Raw genomic sequence first — 25,575 nt, 5'->3', positions numbered from 1 at the left:
CTATTTGTATGGGCGGCACATTACTAGGTGAAGTTAGAAAAGACTGAAGGGGCCTATTCAGTCCAGCATATTTACATGAAGCAACTGTCATTCCCCACTGGCTCTTTGTCACCTGGTTTGTACTCATAAGGGGAGTACGGTAATCTACACAAACCATACAGTAAAAGTAAATTTTAATTTTTGTTTAAAATTAAATTAATTAAAATTTTCAATTTTAAGCTTATGCTCATTATTCTGTAACAACAAAAGCTTTATGCTTTTGAATAATGCTCATTCCTACAGAATGCATAATAATGCATAATAATATTCCTACAGAATAAATGTAGGAAGTTTTATCATAAGTATTGTGACAATTTTTGTTTTATCATCAGTACTGTGACAATGTTTGTTCTGAAAACAATTTTAGACACCGTGTATTATAATGTTCTGTTTCTATGTCTGTCTCCCCCACTGGGTTGTGCACTCTGATCACAGAGACTGAGTCTATACAGCTGTTATTGCACAGGTCTAAGTACTGTATCTCTTAGGCCATGTGCACTAGAAGAGTTGTTAAAGAGTAATTCGAACATGGAATTTCCTAGAATGTTTTAAGAAGGCTTTCTGTAGTCCTTAATGGTAGTAAACAGATTTCCAGGGCAGTGGGGAGAAAAGAAGCCAATGGATTTGAGCATAACTCACACTTATTGAACTGGGAGATGTGCTGGGCTTCAGGAGAAGCCTTAGTCCGTTCAGGAGAAGCCTTAGTCCGCAAATCAATCAAATGTAAAATTGTCTGTTGATAATGACTGCAGACAGAATATTGCAACCAGAAAGCTCAATTTGTGGACTAAGGAGAACCTATCAATACTTAATTCTTTTAAAAATTTTAAATGGATCAAAAGCAAAAGTAATTTTTAAAAATGACTCCATGGAATTGGAAGAAAATGGTATATGGTTAATTCACTAGAAAATGACAAGGAACAGAAGAGTGAATAGACTGAGTGTCCTCAGTGTATGTTCTGTGTGCTCAGCTGTATGGATTCATTAAAAATAAATGCACAGTGAGTGAACGTGTTAGGGACAGAATTGTTTAAATGCTGGATAGCTATGATTGTACGTATAAGAGAGCACTGCGAAATCTCGAGATATCTAGAAGAACATTAAGCCCTATGAGTGGGCAGAAGTTTTAAAGAGAGCCAGTATCAGATAAAACACTAGGAAAATAATAAGAATTACATTCTATAGAAGATAATGGACTCTGAATTATTATGGCTCAGAAAAAGCGTCTAAGATATACCATAGATGAGGGATGGCCTAATGTTACTACCGACAAGGACTAAAATAAAATGCTAAACCTTGTAGGATATGAAACAAAGGCAATTCTATCTACCCACCTCAGCCTCCCAAAGTGCTGGGATTACAGGGACTATTCTATTTCCATTTTAACCATTGCTAATGTCCCTGAAAGCACGGGGACCTGTGTCTGGTTTGGTCACTAATCCTCAGTGGGAAAGTGATGTTTAAGCTGGAAAAGTTTCAAAGAAGGGCACCGGAAACCGTCAAAGACATGGAGACACTTCTGCAGCCGAGAAATCTTAAAACTTTTAGATGTTTCAAACTAGAAATTTGAAATCTAAGAGGCGTTAGGACAGAAAGCTACATAATTATGGAAGGCGTAGTTAAAAGTGAATAAACGTTTTCAAGAAATTCTGAAAAACTGGAAAGCAAGATCACCTTCTGACAATTTTTAAAGCTAAAATATTGGGGACACAAATTTAGCTTTTCTGACTTACACAACCAATCACAAACTTAGAGAGCTCACTGCTTCCAAGAAGTGGTATTTAGACAAATTAACAAATGAGTGATCCACAGATATGGATTTTTGAGGGTATATTCCTGAGTTTGGGAACTTAAAAGTAATTGTTACTCCACTGTCAGAAAAAGAACATCAGGATAAATATATTCCTGCCTGAATCTGGGTTGGCAGTTTTCCCCATTTTTTACTACAAAAATTTCAAACATACATGCATATCCATACACAGTGTCAACAATTATCAACTTACAGTTAGTCTTGTTTCATCTATAACTCACCCACTTCCCCATGAAAACTCCTAGGATTATTTTGAAGCCAATCTCAGTATATAATTTCATCCATAAATAGTTTAGTATTATTTCTAAAAGATGAGTATTCTTCATAATTATAACCACAATATCATAATCACAAAAACAGCAATACCATAATATTAACAAATACAGGTTGATAATTTTTATTTTCTGAAGAGCAGCTCAGTTCACAAACTGCCTTCAATAATGATACATAAGTTGATAAAACTTTTAGGTCCTTTTATCTCAGGGCAAAAGTCTGTGATCATCTTTTTATTTCAGAATGTCTTTTTAAAAGTGTAAGATTCCTATCCTTAGAAAAAATGAATGTTTACTCCAAAATTACTATTAAGGGCTCACTAAGTAAAAAATAAAACCTTCTCCTTAAATCATCACAAAGAAATCCTAAGGTTTTCTTTTACCTGTTAGTGCCAAATTTCCACCATTGCAAAGACGCATCTGGAACGAGCCATTATTCAGTTCTCAGAGGTTGTGTTGCTTTGGGTTTCTTTACAAGGCCATGCACTCATACAACCTTTAGGAGTCATATCTGAGCTCAGTTCTTGCTCCATTTTATTTTTTATTCTACTTTACTTAAACATGAGTACCTAAATCTGTTGGCCTAGTGGTAGTGAGTGAGGGCAGATGAGGTCTGAGGGTAAGCCTGACATAAGCATCTTGGAAAAAAATTGGGCAGTTGTTATCCAACAGTTAACCTTTGTTTCAAGGGTCATGCATTTCTCGTATAAAGGTTGCTGGGAAACTACAGATGTCAATCTTGTGGTGTGTGATGTCTCCTCTCCTACAGGAGAGAATGGAGTGGTTAGGACAGGTTACAAGGGTCTGAAAAAAATTACAATTAGAGAAAATATGGGTGGAAGTGAGTGATTGGGATTGAATGGTTAGGTAAAGGATACAACGCTCTGAAAAATCATAATTTGAGAAAATATGATTGAGATCATTACAAAACCACACATTCACCATCAGGGCCTAAATACTGTGGTGAACGATATTTTATCAGTATGTGTGTGTAAGGCTTTGAGAATAAATGTTATATAAGAAGGCCTTTTCAACTTTGTCAACTTTGATACAAGTAAAAACACTGTAAGCATAGTATAAAATCCAATTAAATATAGTTTAAAATAATAATGTCATATGGTTTCACGAAATATATTTTTATTATAGATCCTGAAACAAAATGATAAAGGGCTTCTGTTGAGGAAAATATATCTGTTCCCAATATCCAGGATATTGAACCAACAATAAACATTACTTTTCCTTTAGCTGTTACTTAAGGATGATTTCTATCTTACTCAAATGTTTGTCAATATTGAGAGCTAAAGGTTCTCAAAATGTTTAAAATATCTTGTGTAATGTTAGAAAAGGTATTCCTGCTTTGGGAATATTTTAAACTACACTGAATAAGATTGATGATTTTTTTAAGGCACAAATAATCCCTCCATGCAGAAATAAATAACAAAGTACAATTTTAATTCAAAATATCTAAATCCTTAAATCATGAGGGACCATCATAAACTGTACCAAGGTTTATTAATTTTTATTTGTGTAATGAATGAAGGAGGTGAAATGTCAGTCATTCATTTACCCATTCGCTCAATATGTATCAGGTGCCTAACATGTTTTATGTCCTGGGGACACACAGGTGAAAATAGTTGCTGCCCAGTTGAACCTTAAGCTCTTGGGAGACTTTTAGAATTGCGTGAACCTTAATCAAGCCATCCTCGTAAGCCTGAGAGTCAAAGGTTCTCAGAGTCATGACAAACTTAGCAAATTCCCATAGTTAGGTTGTAGGGATGGTCCCTTAACTGCTAACATTGTCCATAAAATATTTGATTTACATATCGTTTTCACTGATGGTAAATAAATTGTAGGTAGCACCCTAAAATAGTGAGTCCTAAAACAGAGGGCATGACTTTACTATAGACAGTACATTTTTATACTAAGATTTTTATGAAGCACAAAAGAATTCTGTGGAAAAGGAAAGCAAAAACAATTTTTGCTATTGTTATCCTTAACATGGTATCCTTGAAAGCCTTTGGTTGGCATGTGAACTGTGAAATTAACAAATTTTGGCTGGGTGTGGTGGCTCAGGCCTGTAATCTCAGTACTTTGGGAGGCTGAGTCAGGCAGATCACCTGAAGTCAAGAGTTTGAGACCAACCTGATCAACATGGTGAAACCCCGTCTCTACTAAAAATACAAAAAGTAACTGGACAAGGTGGTACATGCCTGTCATCCCAGCTACTCAGGAGGCTGAGACATGCGAATCGCTTGAACCGGGAGGCAGAGGTTGCAGTGAGCTGAGATCATGCCACTGCACTCCAGCCTGAGCAACAGAGGAAGACTCTGTCCCAAAAAAACAAGACAATGACAACAAAACACAAAATTATTTCACGTCCTTGATATGAAAAATATTAAAAAGACAGATGTCATTGCAAAGAAAAAAATTAAATAAGCAAAAATCTAACCAAAAATATTGATTCTATTTTTGAAAATAGGACTTGACCTTTCTGCAGATTTCTGCTGAACATACAATATTTGTAAGAAAATATATACTTCCTAAAAATGCCAATTTTATTTGTAACCAAAATACACAGAAATAAAAGTAGCTCTCATTGATGTCACTTCTTACAAATTTCACTTGCATCAGCAGTTTACCTACATTTGATATAACAAATGACTTTACAGGAGAGCTATAAACAGAACTATTTATTCCCGTATAGGATAGTTGTCAGGAGCCTCAGCCCTGCAATCATACTGCCAATGGTGGGTCCATATCCCAGCTCAGCCAAATATTAAATTTGTTACCTAAAAAAATTACTCAATCTCTTTGTGCTTTAATTTCATTATCTGGAAAATAAGGTTAACAGTGGCACCTACTTCACAGAATTTGTGATGAATACATAACTGTAGAATTAGTACATGAATCAGAGCACCGCCTGGTACACAGCCAGTCCTCAGTTAATGTTAGCTTATGCATTATTCTTATCGGTGCTATAACGTAGATATAAATGCACCACGCATGCTTTCTTCTTCTAATCTTGTCTTTCTACTGACGGGTAAAGTTAAATAGCAAATTGAAAACTTACAACTCAAAAGCACCTTAGTTATTGGTGAACCCCACAAATGTTCATGGTTCATTGTTACTTGGTGCCTATGGTGTACACAAAACAGCATCTTGGCATACTAGAGTAAGTTTGCCCCTTTGTATGCAAAATAAAACAAAGAAGAAAACAAATAAAAGCAAGCAAACAAGCAAAAACAGCCCATGAAAATGAAACAACCACCAAAAAACCCCACAACCTGAAGAGCTGTGGACTCAAAAGACATTAAACCTATATCATGGGTGTGTCTACCCGTGGCAAAGAAATCAGTGCTGGTTGACATCATATAGTATAACAGACCAGCCATTTTCATATAACAGTCAAAAAATTTACAGAGGGAAAGTACTTAAAAGAGTAGAAATAAGAAAATTAAAGAATAACGGGTCTGGAAGAAGCCACAGATTTTGGAATAGTTTAAAGCAGCAGTACTCTGGAAGCACAGAACTCTCCAGAATAGCCTTCTCAACGGTCCCTGGGTTCTCAAAGGTGTTGCCGATGGTGATGAAGCCAGATGACAGTCCCTAGGTGCAAGTTTCCTGGGTTGCTGGGTTGAATGAAGCACTTTTAAGTTTTTCCCTAGATTAATTCCAGATTAACAGACAAAGGATTTAGTACAGTTTTTGTTAGTTAGTTAGTTAGTTTGTTTGTTTTGAGACGGAGTGTCACTCTGTCTCCCAGGCTGCAGTGCAGTGGCTCACTGCAAACTCCACCTCCTGGGTTCAAATGATTCTCCTGCCTCAGCCTCCTGAGTAGCTGAGATTACAGGCACGTGCCACCACGTATGGCTAATTTTTGTTATTTTTAGTAGAGACGGGGTTTCACCACGATGGCCAGGCTGGTCTGGAACTCCTAACCTCATGATCCGCCTGCCGCGGCCTCCCAAAAGTGCTGGGATTACAGGCGTGAGCCACCGCGCCTGGCCAGTACAGTTCTTAAATGTATCATAATGTACTATCATGTCTTATACTGAAAATGCCTTGATAAATTAAATTGTGATTACCCCAAGGTTTTCAGATGTTGATGTGAAAGTGTGTATAATTTAATCCATTACTTCATCATGTCAATGTCTCTCCAAATTTTCTTTGACAATGCCTATATTCCTTTATTTCCAATACCATCATACTTGAATCAAAGGCCTAGGCCAAGTTACCATTATAGTATTTCTATATAATGGTTATTAACTATAACTATAATAGTTATATATATAATATACATATATATATAAAAACTATATGTATAATGGTTTTTCTCTTCACATTCATTCTGGCCTTCCTCTAATCCATTCTTTCCTTATTCATTAGGTGATCTGTCTGAGATTTGCTTCAAAATAATCCCAAGGTAACTTTTACAGGTTTGATTGGGTTCTACAAAAACAACTTTGTAGCTCCTAATAAAATATTATTTTTCTGCTCAATTAATGGGACAGGATGTTATTTAAAACAGATACCTTACCACAACAGATTTCTTAGAAAGCTTATTTGCTGATCTTTTATTTAAGATTTTGCAGCTATATTCATGAGTGAGATTGACCTATAATATTCCTTCCTCGTAGTGACCTTTCATATTCTCGTAATGTATCAGTTAAGGTTTAATCACTCTGGATGTTACGGAACAAGAGATTTATTATACCAATTATACCTTCTACATTTGCAGAAGTTGATTAATAAGTTCCTGTGAGGCTGTTGTCTTTGTGTCTGATGTTGTGCTTAAAGTCAACATAGGTTGCCTGTCTGGCAGTCAGCAATAGAGCTGACTAAGAAATGGTCTGGGGAGAGCAAAGATTATCTCGAACTTATGGGGAAAAAAATCAGGAATGTGTCTGTCTATCACCATATTTGTCCTCAATGATATAGATGACCTAAGGAGAAAAGGGTGGCCTTCACCACAAAACTACACATATACCTGGCCTGGGTTCTGGAAGGGTCAAGGGGAAGATCTAGCAAGACGAGGACAAGCTTTACCTCTGTATGTTGCTAAATGACCAGTGACATGTGCAAACACCCACGGCACCTGGTACCCTACACCAAAATTCAGAATCCCATTGGCAGCTTCCTCACACTGCCATCCAACTCTTACATTACCTTTTCTTCCAGCCAGTCTCACTCGGAACAACACAAAAAGGGAAACAGATCCAACATAACCAAGCTGACACAATACGGAGCCACCACAGATGGCAGGGTTAGTTATACTTCACTTCATGACAGGAGTTGGGGACTAGTCTCTTATTTTCTCTATTATTGTGGTTCACATACTAGAAATATTTCCACCTGTAATGCTTGGTAGAAGTCACTAGTAAAATAATCTGCTTTTGGAGTTCTTTTGAGGAATTTTAAAAACTACTTATACATATACATATTTGAATTTACAACTATTTAAGTTCTGCCTTCTAAACTCAGCTTAGATCAGTTGTGTTATTTAGAAAATTGTCTACTTTGTCTTAATATTCAAAATTATTGGCATTATGTTGTTATATAATAATCACTTATTGTAAACATCTCAGTGATATCTGCTATTATATTATCTTCCTAAATCCAGCTGTTATTTGTACCTCTTTTACAATGACAAGTTTGGACGAGGTTTACTAATCATACTAGTCCTTCAAAGAACCATCCTTTGGCTTTGTTGATTCTTCCTGTCTTCATTTTTCACCTTATTAATTTCTGCTTGCAGCTTTCTTATTTTCTTCATCAATTTGTGGAAAGTGATTGTTTTATTCTTTACATAATTTTGATTTCTTGACCTATGAGTTACTTTAATATCTTTTCTTAACTTCCGAATAAATGTTTTTTTTCTAATTACATTTTGTTAATGATTTCCCCATTAAAATTACTGAGGCCAGTTATATGTTCCAAATCAGAGGTCAGCAAATTATGGCTCATGGACCAAATTTAGCCTATCACCTGTTTTTGTAAATAAAAGTTTTATTGTAACAGAACTAAACTCAATTGTTTGTATATTATCTCTATTTTCTTTTACATAACATCTGCAAAATTGGGACTGTTCTCAACTAGTCCCACAAAGTTGACCCAGGAGACTAAAATATTTACTCATTAATTTTTTACAGGAAAAGTTTGTCAACCTCTGGACTTTATAATATTAGAAATTTAAAATTTACTGAGACATGCTTTATGGTCCTGTGTATACTGAAATTTTACAAATGTTCAAAACGTCCATGAAAAGAATGAGGATATGAAGTTCCATATAGCAATTAGGTCTACCTTTTTAAATTATGCTACATGTTTATATAATGAGCATGTTTGTCCGCTTAACCAATCAATGACCAAAATGATTCGATTAAAATATTTTTCCTTAAAACTTAGGTCAATTTTTGAACTTTATATTTTAAAGCAATTATGTGAATAAGAATTGTTACAGCTTTTTAGTAAATTCAACCTCTTATCATTATATAGTGGCATCTAGTAGTTGTTTTCCTTTATTTTTACTTTTTATTTTTTTGGAGACAGGTCCCACTCTGTTGTTGCCCAGGCTGGAGTGCAGCAGTGCGATCTCGGCTCACAGCAACCTCCATCTCCCAGGTTCAAATGATCCTCCCACCTCAGCCTCCCAAGTAGCTGGGATTACAGGCATGCGCCACCATGCCTGGCTAATTTTTTGTATTTTTAGTAGAGATGGGGTTTCACAATGTTGCCCAGGCTGGTCTCAAACCCCTGAGCTCAAGCAATCTGCCTGCCTCGACCTCCCAAAATGCTGGAATTATAGGCATGAGCCACCGCACGGGCAGTTTTTTTGGTTCCTTAAAGTCTTATTTTTCTCATATTAATACAGCAACAGCACTTTTAGTTGGCATTTCCCTTGGGCATATCTTTCTTGATCCTTTTATTTTCGACCTTTCTGAATCCTTACGTTTTAGGCAGGTCATTTCTAAAAATATGTTGCTGGATATTACAAAAATTCAATCTGAACATTGTAATCTTTTAACTGGAAAAACCATTCAATTTATAGCTATTTAATTGCTGATGTATTTTGGATTTATTTTTCCTACATTAGTTTTGTGCTTTGTATTTGACTCACCATTTCTATGTTTCTTTGCTCACTTTCTTTCGTTCTTTTAATTTTTTTATAATCCCATATGTCCCGCTTCTACTCTGAATGATATATATTTATGATTTTCAAAACACTGTGCCTAAAATTTTTTTCAGACTCAAGCATTAAGGAGAGCTGGAATAAAATTATAGCCATAATCTTGTCTACAGAAGTGACATCTTTCAAGTATAAGTTTGGTGTGATACACACATCAAAGCACAAATTCATTGATGTACAGGGCATACCACATAAACCGCATTTACATGCATAGCTACATACACCTATAGCACTGAATAAAAATACTGCTGTTTTTAATAGACCAATTACTGCTTCAATTTCTATGTATGATTTAAATCTGGAACAGCTGTTTGGAAACAGGACCTCACATGTAGTACAGGGAGGCACTGACTCTTCCTCTAACGGTGGCTATCTCTTTGATAAATCTCAATTTTATCCTACTACCAAGTGAAAATAGCCAAACTGTAAACAGTCATTTGAGTTAAGATGACCCAGGGGCTGGGCCTGGTGGTTCACACATGTAATCCTAATACTTTTGGAGACGGAGGAGGTGGGAGGATTGCTTGGGGCCAGTAGTTTGAGATCAGCCTGGACAATATAGCGAGACCCCCATCTCTACACACACACACACACAAATTAAAAATTAGCTGGGCATGGTGACATGTGCCTGTAAACCCAGATACTCAGGATGTCGGGACTCATCCTGAGTAGCTGGGACTACAGGCACACTACAGGCTCAAGTCAGGAGGATCACTTGAGCCCAAAAGTTCAAGGCTGCAGTGAGCTATGATTGCACCACTGCACTGCCACCTCGGCAACAGAGACCCTATCTCAACAACAACAGCACCAATAACAAAAAAGATGACCCAGGCCTCACCTCAGCCACCACCCTCTTTATAATCTGTCCCCTAAACCCAGCTCTTCAGGAGTTTCCAGATAAACTTAATTATTCATTACCAGGAAGTGATGAGATACATTATGAAGCTATGCAAACATAATGAAACACAAAGAAATCCCCCATATTGACAAAGGGCTAATATCCAGAATCTACAAAGATCTTAAACAAATTTACGAGAAAAAAATCAAACAACCCCATCAAAAAGTGAGGAAAGGATATGAACAGACACTTTTCAAAAGAAGACATTTATGCAGCCAACAGACACATGAAAAAATGCTCGTCATCACTGGCCATCAGAGAAATCCAAATCAATCCCACAATGAGATACCATCTCACACCAGTTAGAATGGCAATCATTAAAAAGTCAGGAAACAACAGGTGCTGGAGAAGATGTGGAGAAATAGGAACACTTTTACACTGTTGGTGGGACTGTAAACTAGTTCAACCATTGTGGAAGACAGTGTGGCAATTCCTCAAGGATCTACATCTAGAAATACCATTTGACCCAGCCATCCCATTACTGGGTATATAACCAAAGAATTATAAATCATGCTACTATAAAGACACATGCACAGGTATGTTGATTGTGGCGCTATTCACAATAGCAAAGACTTGGAACCAACCCAAATGTCCATCAATGATAAACTGGATTAAGGAAATGTGGCACATATACACCATGGAATACTATGCAGCCATAAAAAAGGATGAGTTCGTGCCCTTTGTAGCGACATGGATGAAGCTGGAAACCATCATTCTAAGCAAACTATTGCAGGAACAGAAAACCAAACACCGCATGTTCTCACTCATAGGTGGGAATTGAACAGTGAGAACACTTGGACACAGGGTGGGGAGCATCACACACTGGGGCCTGTCGTGGGGTGGGCGGAGGGGGGAAGGATAGAACTAGCAGACACTCCTAATGTGAATGACGAGTTAATGGGTGCAGCACACCGACATTGCACATATATACATATGTAACAAACCTGCACGTTGTGCACATGTAGCCTAGAACTTAAAGTATATTTAAAAAAAATTACACAGATTAAAAAAAAAAGGAAATCCCCCATGTTGATCTTGGTGTAAAATTAGTAATGGTTATTTAACTTAGGCTAATTAGAACTTGCTGTGTTGCCATTAAAATATCAGAATTGGAAGAAGTGGGGGAAATGTTTTACTGTATTTAATTTTAACCGTAAGGAGAAAGGCTTTTACAGCTACTATAAGACTATTTATGGGTCAAGAGATAATAGGGAGAAAGGAAGAAGCATGCTATTCAACGAGATTTTCTGAGGCAATCTTCTATAAAGTTTTTTTTTTTAATCTTATCTTAAGAAAAAGAAGAATCTTTCAGACCATCCATCAGATACATGCAGTGCATGTATTCAGGATGTAAGGAATGGACTCTGAAAGATAATTTCGTTTAAACCAGTATCACAGCACTAGCCATGACCACAGAGTACAAGTATAGACAGTTCACACCACAGTGCAGTTGCTTATTTAGTGAGTTCAGGTGCTATGAACTGTTTCCCAGATATTAAAGCTGAAACATGAACTACACCAATAATGATATGGGGAATGCTTTCTAAAAAATGCATGTGCAAAGCAAACTCTCCTCCGTATACTGAATGTCCAGATGTGTGCACAGCTCAAAGTGAGAAACTTCCTTAAGAATGGTAAGGGGTAGCTACAAAAACAAAACAGAAACCTTCAGAAGGCATGATGGTTAATGACAGAATGTTGAAGGCTTTCCCTCTCAACTGAAAAACAAAAATGAACACTCCCTACCACCAATCTATTCAACATCGTACAGGACGTTTTAATCCATAGAATAAAGAAAGAAGAAGAAATACAAATGGTATAACATTTAGAAAGGAAACAAAACTCTCATTATTCACAAATAATATAACTTTCCACGTAAAAAATCCCTATAGAACCCATAGATTCCTATTAGAATTAATAAGAGAGCTTAGAAAAGTTCTTTGGTATGAAGTTAATATACAAAAATTAATATATTTCTTTCTGCCCTTGACAAACAGGTTGAAAACATAAAAATTTATTAAGATATTATTTATGGTAGCATAAAACAATCTGTTACCTATGAATAAATTCAACAAATATATATAAGATCTCCCCGGGGATAATAAAACATTATTGGGAGGCATTCAATAAAACCTATATAAATGAGAAACTATATCACATTTATGATTGAAAAACCAAGTATTACAAAGTTGTAAATTATTCTTCAAATAAATGATTTATAGGTTCAATGAATTCCAACAAAAATGCAACAAGTATTCTGTGAACCACAGAAATTACTTCTAAAGTTGATACGTGGAATTTCAAATTGCCAAGAATAGCCAAAACTACGAAAAAATAGAATGTGGGAGAGCTTGTTCTATGAAGACCTATTTTAAAGCTACAGAAATCAGTTTAGTATAGTATAGGTCCAGAGCAATGTAATTGATAAGAGCCCATAAACAGACTCATGCATGAATAAACGCTAGACTTACACAAACTGGGCACTGTAGTGACTATAGATTATGAAATATAGAACCCACTTTCCAATACATGGTGTGAATATAATTGACTGTGCATTTGGTGAAAAGTAGACTTAAACGATACAAAAAATTAATTTCAAGCGGATGATTGCAAAGGAATACTTTAAGAATATGGAAAAAAAATACTTCCATTACCTTGAAGTAACAAAAGATTTTTAAGATGAATTCCACAAAAAGTCTTAATTGAAGTGGGAAAAATTTGTAAATGTGACTATTTTTAAATTAAGAGTTTCTGTTCAGCAGTGGAAACACCAATAAAAAGTGAAAAGTCAAGCCACGGAAGATATTTGTAAATAGTTCTTCTAAATGTTTTCATTTTCTTACAATTTTAGGATACAAAATAACTTGTAATACTCAATTTTAAAAAGGGGGAAGGCAGACGGCCCAATAGAATAGAAGGCAAAATATTTGGCAAGCACATCACAAAAGAAGAAGTACAAGTGGTCAACAAAAATTAAAATGGCATTATTAGTTAGGGAAATGAAAATTAAACCATAATATACTCCCACATGCCCACCATATTGGCAATTTTATTTTATTTTTTTATTTTTTTGAGGTTGAGTCACTCTGCCATGCAGGCTGGAGTGCAGTGGCGTGATCAAGGCTCACTGCAGCCTCACCCTCCCCAGGCTCTGGTGGTTCTCCCTCCTCAGCCTCTCAAGTACCTGGGACTACAGGTGCACATCACCATGCCTGGCTAACTTTTGTATTTTTTGTACAGATGGGGTTTTGCCATATTGCCCAAGCTGGTTTCCTGAGCTCAAGTGATCCACCCACCTCAGCCTACCAAAGAGCTGGGATTACAGGTGTGAGCCACTGTACCCAGCCCAGATTGGCAAATATTAAGAGTACTGACAATACGTGAATTCTCATAACCTGCTGGGGTTTCACCACAGATACAGCCACATTGGAAAACAGGGCAACACTGTCTTAGAAATGGAGACACACAGGCCCTATGACCTGGACATTTCACTTCTAGAGCTATGAAAACTTATTTATACTAGATTTTTATAGAAATACTGTTCATAATTGCCCCAAATTGGTTATGGAATTTACATTATTGAAAATAAATGAACCTAGATATATGTAGACAATTATATCATACTGTTCATTGTAAAAGTAAATAACAAAAGAATATTTAGAGAATGATTCAATTAATATAGGGTTCAAAAACAGGTTAAACCATGTCAATATGAGATGTATGCATAGGAGCTGAAACTAAAGAAAGGCAAGAGAACGATTACTATAAGAACTAGTCACTCTGTCTTGATGGGAGGAGAAGGTATTGTGATTGAAAAGGGATACCTGAAGGCTTCTGGGGTTCTATTTCATGACTTGAATGGTGGTTACACAGGTTTACATTTTGTTTTGTTTTGTTTTTTTGAGACACTCTTGCTCTGTCGCCCAGGCTAGAGTGCAGCGGTGTGATCTCGGCTCCCTGAAACCTCTGCTTCCCAGGTTCCAGCAATTCTCCTGCCTCAGCCTCCCAAGTAGCTGGGATTACAGGCACGGGCCACCACACTCAACTAATTTTTGTGTTTTTAGTAGAGATGGGGTTTCGCCATGTTGGCCAGGCTGGTCTTGAACTCCTCACTTCAAGTGATCTGCGTGCCTCAGTCTCCCAAAGTGTTGGGATTACAGGCGTGAGCCACAGCATCTGGCCTATACAGGTTTATGTTTTAAAATCTTTTATTAAACTCTGTAAAAGAAGTTCTGTTCCTTTTTCCCAGTTGAGGCATGTTTTGTGATCAAGAAAATACTAATTAACTAAAAGAACCCAGGTAAAACGATTTTAAAAGAGAGGAAGAGGTTAACAGAAAATGGGACACTCCCAATATGAGAAGGGAAGAGAAAGTACTTGGCTCTTCTTACCCTGCTGTTCTTTATTCCAACCTGCAGTCTTACTGGGACTGTCTGCTCTCCCTCACTGGGCAGATCTGCGGTATGTCTGCTCTACCACTGAGGGCAATAAGAGACTTTAGTTCGTCTCCCATGGGTGCTGAGGAGTAACAGAGCATCCAAGATGACGTAGGAACTTTCCTCATATGAAAGTGTGTTTGGTGGAGAGGATGTGAAAATACGGAGATAGACGAGTGCTCCAGAGTGCTGGGAAGAAAATTGCCAACAGCATTCTTTAAGTGACCTTAGGCGGTCCTTAAAAGAAAGTGAGTTAAGTGAAATACCACCTGCAAGGCCACAGGAAGTGTCCTAACATAATGATCATTACACATTATTTGGTGACTCAGTGCAGTTGTTCTGAGTTCGGTCAAGTACATCCATGTTCTGGAATAGGGTGACTGAGGTCATGGGCATGAGAAATTCACAAAAGGTAACTTGGGTTCTTTGTGCTAAAAGTTTCTCTGGCAGGAAACTGGTTCACCAAAAGTCAAAATAAATGTACATAGTATTATTTAGCATTCAGAGCTAAAAGTGGATGTAGAAATCATTTTCTTTAGCCATTTACAAATGGCTTCAAAGAGCCCAAGGAGCTCAATAAAGCTACCTCAGAGTGTGCTGGCAAAGTGTGGGCTCTGTCTCCCATCAGGGTAGCTTCCACTCTCAGCTTTACAAAATGACCTTCCAGATCACCACAAAAGAAAGGGCCAATGGCTTTAGAAAAGGTTCAAAAACCAGTGATCCTGTCTAACTCCTCCATTTTGTGGATGAAGAAACAGGTTGAGAGAGGGTAGGTGGTATTCTCAAAGTGGCTCACAGGGCTCTCAGCAAAACAAGATAGGAACCAAGATTGTCTGCTTCCGACTTGGACTCTTTCCAATGTACTAGATTGCTAGTCAACACCACATGCGAACAAATCTAAACCAGTGAATATCAAATAAGGAAGACAGAAACAGATCTCTCATCACCAGCACCTACATCATAAGGTTTTCGTAAAGATTAAATGAGTTTATAATGGTACTTGTTTAAAACAGTTCCTGGCATGTATGTAAGAACTGGGCATTTACTATTCTTATAAAATGTCACTTTTCTGGTCCTTGCATTCTTTTTACCCGCTTTGTTCACACTGTTCTATCTACCAACTGCCAGCTTGAAATTTTCAAAGGGTCACAAATCCACACAAGGAATGAAATCAACAATCTGTGTTCTCTAGTCTGAGGACAACAGCTGCCGAGGAGAAAATCTGATCTGCACCATGGACAAGGACTTAATGTAAGAACCATTTTACACATAATCCTTCTCCTCCCCACGGCTCTAGCCACAGATAGTTTTATCACCACTTAACCATTTACTCATGCTCATGGGAGGTTTAGGCTCTGACGGCAGTTAGGGTGTTTTGTGTTGATACTTTTAATGAAAATCAAACATATTTGCGGAAGTATGTCTTCAGAGCAGAAAGCACAGAAAGTCAGGAGTCCCAGATGTGCTGGCCTCAACTCCAGTTTTACATGCCAAGGTGTCATCCCGTCCATGCTGGCAGCATAGCGGGTGTCCTGCAGATACTATGCCTTTGTCCAACTGTCTCCAAACAGGAGACCTCACTCACTATGGGAGCTGCTTCCTTCTCTTTTCCTTGCTTTACAGTGACAGCAGGAAAATAGATTTCCCATCGCTGGAGACAGATCATCCCTCCTGTCAGAATCCTCTAGTAGCCTATGTATGAATAAGCCAGTTGTGTGCATGCACAAAAGCAAGATTTCTATTTTTTGTTTAACTATTCTTACCTTTGTTAACTAAAACAGATATAAAGGATTTAGGACACAAGCATCCATGCAGAGTATCTGTAAGGGTGAAGATCTAAAGTCCAGAGTGGCTGTTTTCAGCAGGTACTGATTCTCAGTTTTATATTAGTCACAGCCCTTCCTGTGACACCATCTAACACTTGATAATTTTCTGGTCTGCTTGAGAGAAAACAGAGAGTAATCTCCTTGTCAGTTATAGTTCCCATATCTGGTGTCTGCGATGTTTTCTGTTTGCCACACACACTTTGAGGTACCATATTGAGCATTCAATCTTAAATACACAAAGAAACAATGTTTAATAATGTTTGGGCCAGTTGCAGTGGCTCACATCTATAATCTCAGCACTTTGGGAGGCCAAGGCAGGCGGATCACTTGAGGTCAGGAGTTTGAGACCAGCCTGGCCAACATAGCGAAACCCCGTCTCTACTAAAAATACAAAAATTAGCCAGGCGTGGTGGCACGTGCCTGTAATCCCACTACTCAGGAGGCTGAGACAGGAGAATCGCTTGAACCCAGGAAGCGGAGGTTGCAGTGAGCCAAGATCGCACCACTGCACTCCAGCCTGGGTGACAAAGTGAGACTCTGTCTCCTTAAAAAAAAAAAAAAAAAAAAAAAATTTTTTGAATATTGGCTCAGAAAGTTTAAAATATTAAGAATAAAAATGTATTCAGTTAAAAGTGGAGAATCGAAAGGTGAAAAAGCAGTGTTCTTTACTTAAAGGAAAGTGACCTTCAAGTTAATAAGACATGAAAAAGATACTTGAATACATTAGCAGCCATTAACTGATTCTAGTTAAAAAGAAACACATAGGACCAGCATGATTGCTCACATCTGTAATCCCAGGATTTTGGGAGGTGGAGGCGGGAGGATCACTTAAGCCCAGGAATTCCAGACCATCCTGGACAAGCAACATGGCTAGACCCCATCTCAACAAAAAATACAAAAATTAGCCAGGCGTGGTGGCACACACCTGTAGACCCAGCTACTCAGGAGGCTCAGGCAGGAGGATCGATTGAGTCCAGGAGCTTTAGGCTGCAGTGAGCTATGATCGCACGCAGTACTGCACTCCAACCTGGGTGACAGAGCAAGACCTTTTCTCAAAAAAAAAAAGAAAAGAAAAAAAATAGGGAAGCATATAAAATATTTTTATTTGGCAGAGCATGCAGGAGTGGTGTTCTAATGCCAATTTTATGAAGCTAAAAGAAATTGGGAAAAGGCACAATACGTCTGATTAAGAAGAAGGAATGAAAGGTATTTCTTATAGATTCAACTTTGGACAGTATTGATTTTCTGTCTTCACTTGTTCTTTGAAAATTAACTCCAGAATCAATATCCATTAACACTTATTCAGTGCACATGCACCCACAACATTCAGATAGGGACAATTAGAACAGGTAACATCCTGCATTGAAAATGGTGACAAATTCCATTCACTTAAGTTTGAGTTCCCTCACTTTCTCCTTTCCTTTTTCCTTCTTCCTTTTATTCTCCTTTCCATGACTATTCATTAAGAAACTGCCATGTGCTGGCATTTATCTAAATTCTGAAGATGAAATCAATCTGTTTTCATATGGCATACAAGCTAGTAATGATTTTGACTCGATGAAATGGTCAGTATTGAGTTTGTTTAGGCTGTCATGAAGATGGGGAAAAAGCCACACAGAAAATATTAAGATAATCCACGTCTTGCTGGGTTGGTACAAAGACTCTGAAAGACAGACTGCAACCCAATACAGATATTAGCTCTGGACAAAGGACACTGCCTGTTTCATAATATAAAGAAACAAAATCTCAGAAATGGTAAGAATGCGTGATGTCAGAAGCAATGTCAGAAGACCAGGGCTCACATTTTTACTTTCCTCTAAGATCAGTAACCTTGAGCAAATGCCTCTGCAGTTTAAAGCCTTATTTCTTGTCTACAAAGGAAGCACAACATAATACCATTACCTTATGTAGGGCACAGTTATGAGGATTATGGCATGTGTGAAAAGTTTGTGAATTATAGCCAAAATATAATGTATTGTCATTACATTAAAGTGTGAGGTAGGGCATGTTCAGGTCAAAGCCTAGGAAAAGAAACCGTCAAAAGAGACTAGCTATCCACATGTATTAAGTGCAATTACAAAACTTCGAGAAACATGAGACTGACTTTATGTTGAAGAGGATGTTTACTTTTTTCCATTTCTCATTGTCTCCTGTCTTCAAATATTAACCACATAATGTATACTGGAAAAACAACTCACAGATACACTTCAATTTTAAAAAATGTAGTCTATAAAAAAATATACATTTATAAAATATAGATTGTCTATTTCCAAAGGACAAAATTCAGTGGTTTCCTAAAAGCTCTTTTATACACAATTTATAAGTACAACTGTGCACACATTCTGGTAAACTTTTTGACTGGTATTTTACCAAGTTTCAAACATAGCTTTTACAGAACCTAGGATTTAGCTAGTTTGAAAAATAGTTCATACTGAACAGGCAAAAACTGGAAGCATTCCTGCTGAGAACTGGAATAAGACAATGATGCCCACCCTCATTACTCCTATTCCTATAATATTGAAAGTCTTTGCCAGAGCAATCAGGCAAGAGAAAGAAATAAAAGGTATCCAAATAGAAGTCATTGAACTATCTCTCTTTGCTGATGATGTGATTCTTTTCTTAGAAAACCCCAGAACTCAAGCAAAGGTCTCCTGGAACTGATAAACATCTTCAGTAAAGTTTCAGGATACAAAATTAATGTACAAAAATAAGTAGCATTTATATACACCAATAACACTCAAGCTGAGAGCCCAATCAAGAACACAGTCTTGATTTACAATAGCTTACGTTTTACATTTACAACAGCTGCAACAACAACAACAAAATACTTAGGAATATATCTAACCAAGGGGGTGAAAGATCTCTGTGAGGAGAACCACAAAACACTGCTGAAAGTCATCAGAGATGATCCAAGCAAAAAAAATCCCATGCTCTTGGATGGGAAAAAGCAGTATCATTAAAATGGCCATACTGCCCAAAGAGGTTTACAGATTCAGTGTTACTTCTACCAAATCAGCAACATCATTTTTCACCGAACTAGAAAAACCTATTATAAAAGTAAGATGGAATTATGGAACCAAAAAAGAGCCTGAATAGCCACAGCAATCCTAAGCAAAAAGAACAAAGCCAGAGGCATCACATTACCAGAATTCAAACTATACTCTAAGACTACAGTAACTGAAACAGCATGGTAGTGGTGCAAAAACAAATACATAGACCAATGGAACAGAATAGAGAGTGCAGAAATAATGCTGCAGACCTACGGCCCTCTGATCGTCAACAAAGTTGACAAAAATAACAATGGGGAAAGGACTCCCTATTCAATAAATGGTTCTGGAATAGCTATCTAGCTATATGCAGAAAAATGAAACTGGACCCCTTCCTTACACCATATACAAAAATTAATTCAAAATAGATTAAAGATTTAAATGTAGATCCTCAAACTATAAGAATCCTAGAATAAAACCTAGGAAACACCATTCTGGACATCAGTCTTGTGAAAGAATTTATGACTAAGCCCTCAAAAGCATTTGCAAAAAAAAAAAAAGACAAATGGAACTAAAGTTTTGCACAGCAGAAGAAACTATTAACAGAGTAAACAAGTGACCTACAGAATGGAAGAAGATATTCACAAACTTTGCATCTAACAAAAAGGTCTAATGTCCAGAATCTATAAGGAACTTAATTCAACAAGAAAAAAACAAATAACCCCATTAGAAAATGGGCTAAAGACATGAACAGACACTTCTCAAAAGAAGACATACAAGTGGCCAACAAATATATGAAAAAATGCTCCACATCACTAATCATCAGAGAAATGCAAATCAAAACCACAATGAGGGCCAGGTGCGGTGGCTCATGTCTGTAATCCCAGCACTTTGGGAGACTGAGGCGGGTGGGTCAAAAGGTCAGGCGTTTGAGATCAGCCTGACCAACATGGTGAAACCCCATCTCTACTAAAAATACAAAAATTAGCCTGGTGTGATGGCACGCATCTGTAATCCCAGCTACTCAGGAGGCTGAGGCAGGAGAATCACCTGAACCCAGGAGGTGGAGGTTGCAGTGAGCCAAGATCGCGCCACTGCACTCCAGCTTGGGTGACAGAGCAAGACTCCATCTCAAAACAAACAAACAAACAAACAAAAAACAAAAACAAAAACAAAAAACCACAATGAGATACCATCTCACATTGGTCAGAAGAGTTGTTATTTAAAAGTCAAAAAACAACAGATGCTGGGGAAACTGTGGAGAAATGAGAATGGTCATACAATGTTGGTAGAAATGTGAATTAATTCAGCTGCTGTGGAAAGCAGTTTGGAGATTTCTCAAAGAACTAAGAGTTGAACTACCATTCAATCTAGCAATCCCATTACTGGGTATATACCTAAAAGAAATTGTTCTAACAAAAAGGCACATGCACCTAGTATATTCATCACAGCACTATTCACAAAAGTAAATATGTGGATTAAACCTAGATGCCCATCAACAGTGGATTGGATAAAGAGTATATGGTACATACACATCATGGAATACTACACAGCCATAAAAAAGAACAAAATCATGTCCTTTGCAGCAACATGGATGCAGCAGGAGGCCATTATCCTAAGCAACTTAATGCAGGAACAGAAAACTAAATGCTGCATGTTGTCACTTATAAGTTGGAGCTAAACAATGTGTTCTCATGGACATAAAGATGGCAGCAATAGACATTGGGGACTACTAGAGAGGGAGACAGAGATGGGGGTATGGCTTGAAAAACTGACTACTGGGTATTATGTTCAGTACCTGGGTGATGAGATCAATTGTAACCCAAACCTCGGCATCATACAACATACCCAGGTAACAAACTTGTATCCCCTGAATCTAAAATAAAGGTTGAAATTATTTTCAAAAAGAAAGAAAAATAGCAATTCTGTTAGAACACTACTATTCTGGTATTATCAAGCAGAACTGGATTTCTATAATCTCAGAGAACAAAAGGTCATTATTGTATTATTAACATTATTCCTTAAGAGTCTATTAGAGACTAGCAAGACTGAGCTATGTCCTAAACATTCTAGGGGCTGCCGTATATGGCTGTGTTACTCAAAAACATTACTCTCAAGTTTGCAGTTCACCATAAGATATTCCATTTTGAGAGAGTTCTTTGTCCTTCATCATATTCCTGCCAAGCGTTGAGTAGTAAAACCTCATTTCTGACTTGAGGCTGAGATTCACACCTGCCCATACATCACATAGGAGAAAGCTAGCATCTCAGATCTTGCAACTAAGAGTATTAATTTTCCTACTGTTTTGATTATAATTTTGTTCCCGATTGTTAACATTTATGGTATAATGGTCTCATAGTGAAGAGAGAATACAAAAATCATTATTTGCATTTTATTATTTTCTCACTGGAGGCTTAGCCACCTTCAGACAGACTTTGCAATGGCCTGGTAAAGGCACAGGTGTTCCTGGAAGCCTCAGTTCTAGGATGGATACTTTGTAAACTTGTGCATAAGGCTCCAGATAATTGAAAATACGAGTTCAAGTTTGAGGTCTTTCAATGACTCTATGAGATAATTCCACATCTTTATTTCCAAATATACTCTGCTTATTTTTAAATGGTTTGTTTTTCTTTTTTCTCATAAGGAAAAATACTTTCTGTAAGATATGACACGGAAAACTATGTTTTGCCAGGCGTGGTGGCTCATGCCTGTAATCCTAGCACTTGGGAGGCCAAAGCAGTTGATAGGCTTGACCTCGGGAGTCTGAGACCAGCCTGGGCAACATGGTGAAACCCGTTTCTACAAAAACTACAAAAATTAGCTGGGCATGGTTGCTTGCACTTGTAGTCCCAGCTACATGGGGCGCTGAGGTGGGAGGACTGCTTGAGGCTGAGGCAGAGGTTGCAGTGAGCCACGATCGCACCACTGCACTCCAAGAAAAAAAGAAAAAGAAAAAAGAGAAAAGAAAAACTATGTTTTGGTTACTTCCTGAAGAGACCAGCTAGCAGAAAGCAGCAGAGAAAATAAAGGAAGACAGGAAAATCCCTGAACTAGCTGACTCAGTTCTTTGTTGTGAATGTTGTCATTAGATTTTGTCTTTCCCTTTCAGCTGCCAGGGATTATGAGAAAAGAAAATAAAAGGACAAGAGGCTTTTAAGAAGGATGGTTTGGCAGAGGACGTTACTATCTGGTGCTTTGTTGTGTGCTGGAGGTTAATGAAGCAGCTTTGACTCTTTCTACGGCACTGACTATAAGGGAGAGCCAAGAATTTGCCAAGACTTGCCATTGCTACATGCTGTTATGTAACTCATCACAGAATTCTTTCAGAGCAACCCAGGCTTTCCCACAGGACAGCCATGACTAGGTATTTGACCAAATGCACCCAGGAAAACATTTCTGTTTGAAGAATTTCTGTCAAGAAAAGTTTCTTGGACAGAATAAGACTGTAGAAGAAATTTCTGCAAGTAATTTTAAAACTCCCAACTCTGAACTAGCCTTCTCAACAGAATAAGATTGTAGAATAAATTTCTGCAAGTAATTTTAAAACTTCCAACTCTGAGCGAGCCTCCCTAACCTTAACATTCTGCCTGGCTCCTGGTCACACTAGCCAAACTCTGCAATACTTTGCTCCAATCCTATGGAACGGCTCAGAATGTCTTACTTTCCTTTGTATCAGAGGGAGCATCTGCAAAAAACATACCTTGAGTCTTAAAGGCATAAAATAAATGGCTTATTTTGGGCAAGCTTTGTATTTTTATCTTTTAAAATAGTTATAGTTCTACAATATCTTTCCTTTTGTATAGAAAGGGCCAGTCGACAAGGCGCATGGATGGCACAGAGACCTCACACACACGAGGCTTTGATTTTGCCACTCACCCTGTGATTATTCAGTGAGAAAGACCATGGAGTGGAGGGGGAATCTGGGTTGGAATTCTGTTTACTCCAGTTACTACCCGAAAAAAATGACAACTAACTAAGCTCTTCAGAACTTCAATGAATTGTGATATTGGCAGACAAATAAAGCTGACCTCTGAAACGATCTACCTAAAGAGCTAATATGATTCTGGGGTAGAGCACCTGCTTAGTAGAAAGGTCATGGTATTATAGTATGTGCTTATAGCAACTGTTTGGCAAACACAGTTAATTTATTAGAATGTTACTTTATTTTCCTATTGATGCTTTCCTGTGTTACTAAACTGTGGGCAATTCTAGCCTGTTTTTGAATTTTTTAAAAAAGTATGATATAGAAAGCTAACATCTATAGAGTGTTGACTTTACACCAGACACTGTGGTAAGTGATTAAGGTAATAAATTATATCTCACATAAGATTTCTGCTAATCCCCTCAAGTAGTATCAATACCTCCATTAAACTGAGATCTATAGATGTTAAGTGACTTTCTTGAGATCACACAGCTAGAAAAATGCTACAAACACGACAGAAAAATTTATGTCTGGGTCAAACATTGTGCAGTATGCAACGGATTTTTAACCTCCATTTTCTCTTTTTTTAAGGTCTTTTATTCATTCTACAACGATTTGCTGACTTCCTTCAATATCCAAGGCAGTGTTTTTCCTGCATGCCATTGAGAGTTATTTCAAGGACCAAGTGACTTTCGTCTAGTAAATTGAAATTTTCTTCTTCATAATAAAAGCAGTTTTGACTGATCTACCTTTCTTGTAGCCCATTAAAATTCAGTCTCTAGTCAAGTACTTGGCAAAAATCACAGGTTTGTCTCACGACCCTTAGGTTAATTATAAAGTACATAGCTTTTTTTCTTCTACTTAAAAACATTGTCTTTCAAAAGTAATAGAATATTCATTGTAATGCTATAGAACCAGGTTTGTAGTCATTTTGTATATGCTTTCTAAAATGGAGCTTTAAACCTACAAAATCTCAATCACTGAATTCAATTAAGTTTCATAAATACAAATAAAAATTTTTTTTCAAAAAAATACTATCATCAGTTTCAGTAGACTCCAAATACTAAGCTTACTTAAACAGATTTCTTTTCACATTCTTGGAATGTCACACCAATTAGATAGGCAACTATTACTTTGGGACTTAATGTTCAGTAAAGGTTTTTTTTTTTTTTTCTCCAGCCAGAGCCAGTCTTGTTTTGTTGGTTTATTTGAGTAATGGTAAGTACCCAGAAAACTTAGCTCCTATACTAGATTCTACTTGAGCATTTTCATCATTACTGTGGTGGGTGGGAGAGAGAGAAGGAGAGAGATGCTTACATTTTCATTTTACTCCTTTTCTTTTAGTTCTTGGAGTTAAAATGAAGTATTTATCCTTTCCTGGATGCAACAGATCTGCGACCTGCGTATTTGAGCTCTAAAGAATTAGCACTTTTTCCTTTTCCAAATGCATGATTCTAGTTGACAGGTCAAGATGGAAGTGAGACACAAAACTTCCAAATTCAAGAATTCATTAGGTGCATCATTTCATTCTAAAAATGAACTATTACTTTTACTTGATGAATGATGGAAACACCATTTCTCTAGTGAATGAAGTAGAATTTGGAAAACATAAGTGCACATAAATCTCCTCAGTGGCTAAACAAAGATGTATTTGGTTGCTACTGAGGGGTTGAGTCACTACCAAAGTCACCGCTGTTTCCAATGTCATTATTTAACAGTTCTAATAATGACTAGTGCGCTGAGTCTGCTTTAGAAGAAGTCTTGAGACTGCTTTAGAAGAAGGATTGCTTCCTTTCTCACTTTGGCAGCCTCACCTGATTCAATTCACTAACAAGGGACTTTGCGGTGTTATGACGGTGAAGAGCAGATTTCCAACGGATGGGCCTTAACTTAAATTTTATCATTGTCAGCTTTCACTTAAATCACGCTGCACACTTGACAGTTGAGGTGAGCCAGCGCTTCTATTTAAAAACACGAATGGCATTTTGGTGTTAAATTTCAGTTTGTTTGTACTCTACCCATAGTTTAAGACTCTAAGCCTTCTGGAAAGAGTATATGTATTTCTGAAGGTTTCTATTTTACTCAGTGGGTACTGGTGGCATGGAAATTTTAGCCGTCCTGATAGAGAGAGGATGCCTTCCTGCCGTTTCACATAGTTATGTACATGCCTGACAGGCCCCAAATGTTTGTTGCTCATCT

At 37.4% G+C, this 25,575-nt stretch overlaps 1 protein-coding gene across 7 annotated transcripts in view; it reads right to left on the bottom strand.

Annotated features, from left to right (window-relative positions):
• LOC105466638 (ankyrin repeat and SOCS box containing 5) overlaps positions 1 to 25,575 on the bottom strand; it is a 67,095-nt gene that overhangs the window by 24,954 nt on the left and 16,566 nt on the right. Inside the window, exon 1 of one of the 7 annotated variants that reach the window (XM_071092807.1) lies at positions 2,505 to 2,801. The exons of 5 other annotated variants lie outside the window; for them this stretch is intronic. Coding sequence is in view for 1 of the 2 variants with exons in the window: in XM_011715705.3 (XP_011714007.1) it covers positions 2,505 to 2,541 (37 nt within the window). In the remaining variant the exon portion in view is untranslated. Of the gene's footprint in view, positions 1 to 2,504; positions 2,802 to 25,575 lie in introns of those variants that run through there. One more of the 7 variants, XM_011715705.3, reaches the window with a different exon arrangement.

Source organism: Macaca nemestrina, chromosome 3 (assembly GCF_043159975.1).
Source record: "Macaca nemestrina isolate mMacNem1 chromosome 3, mMacNem.hap1, whole genome shotgun sequence".
NCBI classification, from domain to species: Eukaryota; Metazoa; Chordata; class Mammalia; order Primates; family Cercopithecidae; genus Macaca; species Macaca nemestrina.
Note: the sequence above shows the minus strand (reverse complement) of the source record. Positions and strands in the feature narration are given on the sequence as shown.